This window comes from Papaver somniferum, chromosome 2, assembly GCF_003573695.1.
Source record: "Papaver somniferum cultivar HN1 chromosome 2, ASM357369v1, whole genome shotgun sequence".
Classification (NCBI taxonomy): domain Eukaryota; kingdom Viridiplantae; phylum Streptophyta; class Magnoliopsida; order Ranunculales; family Papaveraceae; genus Papaver; species Papaver somniferum.
In genome coordinates, this window is record NC_039359.1 from 197,790,400 (window position 1) to 197,797,754 (window position 7,355).

The 7,355-nt window shown below is 34.0% G+C and overlaps 1 protein-coding gene across 1 annotated transcript; it reads left to right on the forward strand.

Moving 5' to 3' along the window:
• The first annotated feature begins 1,061 nt into the window (after nucleotides 1-1,061).
• LOC113352566 lies at nucleotides 1,062-1,505 on the forward strand. The gene has a single exon (XM_026596376.1). It carries the CDS (start codon nucleotides 1,062-1,064, stop codon nucleotides 1,503-1,505), a length of 444 nt encoding a protein of 147 aa, XP_026452161.1.
• The last annotated feature ends 5,850 nt before the right edge of the window (nucleotides 1,506-7,355 follow it).

The window sequence follows — 7,355 nt, forward strand, 5'->3', positions numbered from 1 at the left end:
CAAACGGGATGAAGTTAATGCTCCAATAATTGAAGGTGGCTTGGGATTAAGGATATTGGAAGTGATGAATAAATCATTTCTAATGAAACTTTTTTGGAAGATTAAAACATAGGAGGTTGAGTGGACTCAGTTTATGAAAGCAAAGTACAAGAACAAGAACAATGAATGGATTACTTCTTACAGATAATCATCTATTTGGCCAGGAATTAAATGGTTCATTACTGAGATAAATGAAAGAAAAAGATGGATTGTGGGTGATGGAAAATCAATTTTTGTGTGGCATGATAAATGGATCAAATACTATGCTCTTATTGAGAGACATGCAGAGGACCAATATGTTCAGAGGATTATGAATTTAAAAGTTGCTGACTTAATTGTGGATGATGTATGGCAAATTCCAACATAAATGTTCAATTTTTTTGAGAAGAATGAAGTAACAGCTATTGGTGGTGGCCCTGACAAGCTGATATGGGAGAAATATTTAAATAGCAAATTTTCTGTTGCCAGTGCAGCTCCGCAAATAAGAAACAAATATCCAGTATTGTCTTGGACAAAGCAAGTATGGGGTCCAAGTGTACATCCATATATATCTACCAACTTATGGAAGATTTTAAGAGGTGCTTGTGCCACTGAGGAAACATTAAGGAAGAAAGGTTTTCTAATAGTATCAAAATGCTACTTGTGTGGAAATGCACATGATACAATGAATCATATATTATGGGAATGTACATCTAGCACAAAAAAAAATATGGCATTGGCTGGGAGGAATCTTCTGCTTTCTTAATCCTTCATCATTTGAAGAAGTAATGAAATTTTCTAAAGGGAAAAGTAAAGCAATTCAAGAAATATGGTATAATTGTGCTTTAAAGGTGATGGTGGAACTTTGGCATACAAGAAATAAGAATATCTATGAGAATGAAGAACCTAAATTTGAAAAATTCAAACATAGTATCTTATTTTACACAAAGGAATGTGGAATAAGAATGAAATGATCAAAATGGGGAAATATGTATGATTTACAAATCTTACTTCACTTTGGAATCACATGAATTGCTACACACATGACAAATGTAAAGCAATGTTTCTTCAAGTTTCCTGCAAGAGGACAAGTACTGATATGTTGTGATGGTGCATCAAAGGGTAACCCTGGTAATGCAGGACTGGGATTTGTGGCAAGGAATGACAATGGTGTATGCCTGAGAGCAGCTTCTGGAGAATTGGGGATAGCAACAAATTATCTGGCAGAAGTAATGGCTTTAATAGTTGCTGGTGCACGGGTTGTGCAGAAAAAGTATAAAAAGGTATGCTTCATTCTTGATTCTAAAGAAATTTTACTAGCTTTTAGCAATGACAAAATACCCTGGATTGTTGTGAATAGATGGAACAACATTAGAAAACATATCTCAGAAATTACTTTCATCCACTCATATAGAGAGATAAACTTTTTTGCTGACAAAATGGCTAAAAAGGGTGCTTCTTGCAAGAGGAACAATTATAAACTATGAAGACAAGCCAAGTTTTCTGAATCGGTTGGAGGAGGAAGATGTTATATAATTCAGATTCAGTTCTTAAATAGATATACCAGGACAAAGTACTCTTGTTGTGTGTTACATTTTTTTGGTTGGGCTTAACTTGATGGCTGTATTTTAGTTGAGTATGTGCCTTGAATATTTCTTGGCCTTATTGTAAGTTGTAATTTTGATCCTTTTGGTAATAAAATTTCATGATTTAGAAAAAAAAAATATATAAATGTATTAGTTCATGAACAAACCAATTTTAAAACATAACCTACTCAAGTATGCAAACAGGTACGCATACCTAAGTGACCACACTAAGTTTGGGTTCGCCAGTACGCGAACGGGTACGCATACCACCAAATTCAGTAAAGTACGGGAACTTGAACCTCACGCCTCCACGTTTCTATGCGTACTTAGTTCCCGGACCTCTACTAAACCAATTAGTACGCATACGGGTATGCATACCATGGTTCTCGGACTTGGAATAAATTGCAATAGTTAGCATACAAGTACGCATACTATGCTATATCCAATCATGGTTATTGTTCTAAACTCCCAATTCAATCGTTGAAACATTCTCGGAAGACGGGAATAGCTGTCTCACACAAACTATTAACTTCAAAGCAATTTTCAAGTGATTGAATGATCAACACGAAACATTCCGAATATACATCAAATGACTTTCTCACACAAATCATGTAAGGTATTACCAGGTGATTTTCACATGATCATCTTTTGACTTTCGTCAAGAATATAAGATGAACTTGTTTAAAGAGAAAGCTTACCAACACATATTTCGAGAAATATGTAAGCGAGTTAAACTAAGCTCGAAATATCAAATGTGTCTAATCGAAGTCTATATAGCTATACGACTTTTGTCTCAAATAGAAGATAGAGTAGATAGACTTTTGAGTGACAGATGAGTTCAAGTCTCCACATACCTTTTGTTTATGAAGTTCCAAAAGCTCCCCTTAGTAGTTCTTCGTCTTCAATCGATGAACGATGTGAAGTATATTGCTCAACTGCACTTACTCTCCTAATCCGAGACTTAGCTATAAGTAGACTAGAAATCAAGAGTTATAGTTTTGGAAACTAAACTTGAAAAACAAGCTTGAGATAGAAACGCTTGCGAGTTCGACCGAGCAGTGCTCTAACAATCTCCCCCTTTGTAAATTTTAGTGACAAAACTATCAATACATATGGATTACAAAATAAATAAACTGTATAGCTTCTCATACAAATGTTTGATCTCCTTGGGTCTTCAACATTACTTGAAATATTCGTCACTTCCAAGTACTCCAGTGATTCTGAATGTGTTCAACTCAATATCATAGTTGTTGAAGATCCGTAGCTATAACAATGAGAAAACAGGCTCTCAATCATTGTTATACAGTGTCATAGTATTATTACACAACATCAAAGTCCAATTATATCACAAATTTGACAATAATACTATGGTGATATGTATCACTTCCTCTTAGTCAATACTTCATCTCACATGAAAACCACTCCTCCTTACATAATTATCCGCAAATCATATGTATTTGTAGTGTGAACTACACATTAATTCTCCCCCTTTTTGTCAATAAAAATTGGCAATGGTACGCAAACTAGTAGGATAATAATGAAATTCTCATGGAGATACTGCATGACCAAAAGAAAACATATCAACTTTATTTAGATGCAATCATATAGTCGAAACTAAATGCATTCATCAAGGTGTTAATATAGATACAAGAAAACCCTTACAATATTTCACAGCTGCACTCCCCACAAATATTTGGCAATTAAGTACAAGTTCAATTAAGAACTCTTCCCCATAAAATGCCATTCCCGAAAGAACAACAAGAGCGACCTTACTTTCACAAGAAAATAAGGATTTCTTTGGACATTAACATATCATATGAAACATGAATTTGTATCCAAAAAACTCAATTAAATTAACCACAAGAAAACCCATGATTAATTTAATCGTAAATGCTCGACATAAAAGAACTTACGGAGCCGCATAGTACTTTCACATAGAAGTGGATCAGGGAAAGATCGATACTTTAGAATATTCACTCATTCATTCTATTAGAGTGTAGATCGGTTTAACACACCAAGCGTTGGTATGTCAAGTTTGTTTGTCATATTTTAGTGGACCAAAACTCATTTAAAGAGCCGCTTGATTATATGTTAGAGTCAACTTCGTATAGGTTAGCTTGAAAGTATTATGATATGAGACATTACAAGTATTATGTGAAGACTTGAAGAATGTGAAGAAGCAAGGAGCTACAACGACGACATCATCCTTCCACTTGAGGTTAGTAATATTTGACTTGAACTGTTTCATTCCCTAACGTATCTTTCAAGTCGTGCATATTGAAAACATAACTGCGAAGCTATGAATGATTATACTCTAGTTAGACGTAGTATTAAGGAATACAATATGAAGTATAATGCTTATCTTTTGAACTTCGTATATAAAACATTGACATAGTCGTTTGAATTTTATTGTGATTATGTGAATGGGTAAAGGTGAAGATTTCATCCTAGGAAACAATGTTTTACATTCGTTTAAAGGAAGTAAGTTCATAAACTTGTTTTGTGAATCGAAAGGGAAATCGTTAGGCTTATTGGTATTTGTTATTCATTGCAAATCTTTGGATTACCAATATGTGTGATTAGTATAACCGCTCATGACTTGTTTATATTCTTAAGTAATCACCTGCGATGACTTGTTTATGCTCATAACCGCTCATGACTTGGTCAAACTATTCACAAGTCCTGACTTTTGTATTAGTATGACTTTTATTAGTGAAACCGATCTTAAGTAATCACCTGCGATGGTATAATCGATTTGTTGTAATTGGTATGACCAACTCTAAACATTGGGGAATCGATCCTATGAAGAGGTGCAACCAATCACAAAAGGGGAATCGATCCTTACAAGAGGTGCAACGAGTTTTTAGTAATTGGGGAACCGATCCTATGGACATGTGCACCAAATACAAGTTAGATACCATATATATGTGGGAACCGATCCTAGTACCTAGTCAACCGAATTTTGGAAAGCTAGTGTGACTAGTTATAGTACCCACGTGGAGGTAGAACCGAAACTTGTTTTGGTAGAACCGTGAAACCCATGATTTGTGATTGAGTGTGACTAAATCAGATGAACCAATTCTAAACTTGTTTGGAAGTGTGGCAAATCGGTTCCAAGATTTTAAATATGAAAGTGTATTTACAAAGTAAGGATGTCGACATACTTTGAACATGTGCAATAACACTTATCTTTTATTGTTCAAAGATATTCCTTAATAGCTAAAGGAAAATCCCGGATCGAAATAAATTGAGAATCTTTTAGTTAAGATTTTTAGTTTTATATGCTTTTAATTTCCAGCAATTAAATGCATATCTTTAGAAAGTTAAAAATGTGTAATGTGCATTTACTAATTGAATATTTTCTACTGAGATTTTGGTCATTAATTGGACAGAGCATTTCCAGGAATTATGAAAATCGATTTGGTGTTTATTACATATCTTTGAGAATCTTCGGTTTTGGAAATTCCTTGGTGTCCAAAATTTCTTGGTCTATAAATATTGAAGTTTGCATTTCGAGCAAACTAATCCTTAGAGCTAGAAAAACTACCTAGTTGTGTTGTTACTGGTGGAGCCGCCTATTCAGAGAGGAAAGTAACCTAATTAGGCGAAATCTCTTATGGTCGCTCGGTTTAAAGACTTCTTTGAGATTGAGAAGCTCTATTAGTACCATTGGTGGGAAACTAGATAATTGCAGTTTATTATTAGTTTTCGATTGACTTGATTGACTAACGGTTGTTGAACTTTGATTGCACCTGGTTTGTTTATGCTTGACAATCTTCTCTTCTGATATAAGATTCACTCAAACTAGATCGAAGTTTCGACGGGGATCTTTAGACTGTTTGTAGATATAAAGATGTCTTGTGATAATACAACGTTAACAGACTCCGTTCTGTATGTGATTGATCACAAGAGATTCAAGTTGATTGTGTGCAGGTATTTATTGAAGAACTAAGAAGATTTGAAGACAAAGAAGACATTGAAGATATCTTATTTGAGTTCATAATCTTTGGTGTGCACAAAACTTGTTTCGGCTGGAAAAGGATCCAACTCTAATTGGTTTATCCTTGTGATAGATTTGATTAATTAATTGAGTAGATCGGCATCAATACAATTCTTTTTGATTCAAAGTATTGATTGCAAAATCTTGACAATTACTTTGGTGATTGTTATTGGATAGATATAAGGACCTGACAAAGGAGTTTATTGGGATAAACGAAAAAGCCTTTTGTCAAACTCATATCACATTGATTGTTAAGAGTTGTTACCGAACAAATTTGTTGTTCCTTTACTGTTTGGAATACGAACCAAAGGAATTATTCCAAGTGCGTGACTTATTGCTAGTTGGAGGCACAGGGATACAGACGAAACTAAGTAAACTATATGTTTAGTTACTTGGCCTCAAATATACGAAGTTGGTTTAGATTTTGTATAGAAGCTTAATCCTGGGAGTATTCAACTATGGACAAGGTCCCAAAGTTTTTTTTCATTTGCGGTTTCCTCGTTAACAAATTCTTGTTGTGTCTTTTACTCTTCTATTTCCGCAATTATAATTGTTTTATTATAATTAGAATTAAAATACACAAACGTTAATTCCTATTTACTTGATAGCAATCATGTTGTGTTTGGTTAAGTCCGAACCTTTTATCAAGTAAACATACTTCATTGTTGTATTGTCTCGATCTTGAATCCATAGTCAATCACAAAATTTATCTTGTTGTTGTATTGTTTCGATCTCGTATCCATAGACGGTCACAAGAAGTGTGAACTGATTAGTTGTATTGTCTTGACTCAGTCCATAGACAATCATTTTCAGAGAAAGTACTTATAGGTGGAAAAGTTTTAGATTGAGGTATATTTGGGTACCCTCGTCTTTTCACATTCCATTTTTCATCAATATTTGCATAAAGACATGTAATAGACTTAATTTTTGCAAACAAAAGTTCATCCTATCTTCATCAATATTTGCATAATGACCTAATGGGCTTAACTTTTGTTGTCAAAAGTTCATTCTATCTTTTATCAGTATTTTCATGGAGATAAATGATAGACTTAACTTTTGAGCATGTTCATATGTACTTCTTATGGATTTGACACACTTAGAAAATTAATTTAAAGAAAGACTCATTCAAGGCTAAAGTATCATAAAAGATATTACAACCATTAAAAATAACAGTTTTAATGAGATCAACATAAGAAGTTCAACAAAAATAACATAAGAAATAGTTTGAACAAAATGAAGAGAAAGACACTAATCCAGATCGCAATAAAAATCCTCAACAATCTTATATATTGGTTCAGCTAAGTCAGAATGAACTGTCACAGCATGAGCCAACTGTCTCTCCAAGCACTCATTCCTTTGAAGAAGACGAGCAACTTCAGGATTGGAAGGTTTCTTCATTTTGTTAATGTATGTCTGGATCAAGAGAGATGGAGTACCAACACAAGTTCCAAGATGAGCAATATTAAATTTACTACAGATTCGGCTGATGATGCATGGAAAACCAGGGTTTTTCTTTAATGAAACCATGTGAATCATTTGAGGAAATCCACAAAAATCAACCTCTTTACAAGAAACAAGATGGTAAACCAACTCAGCCAGAGTTCTGCTCCAGAGATTTTTATCGAGCGTACTTGGGATTAAATTAGCCACAACCAGCTTACCAAAAATCTTCAAATGAAATATTATATTATCCACAGGAAGTTTGCTTTCAATCCATGGAACATTCTTTCCTAGGAGAAGTTCAGACAACT

Bases quoted from the DNA above. Each gene is read 5' to 3' on its own strand.
- LOC113352566 (XM_026596376.1), top strand. From the start codon at position 1,062: ATGACAAATGTAAAGCAATGTTTCTTCAAGTTTCCTGCAAGAGGACAA.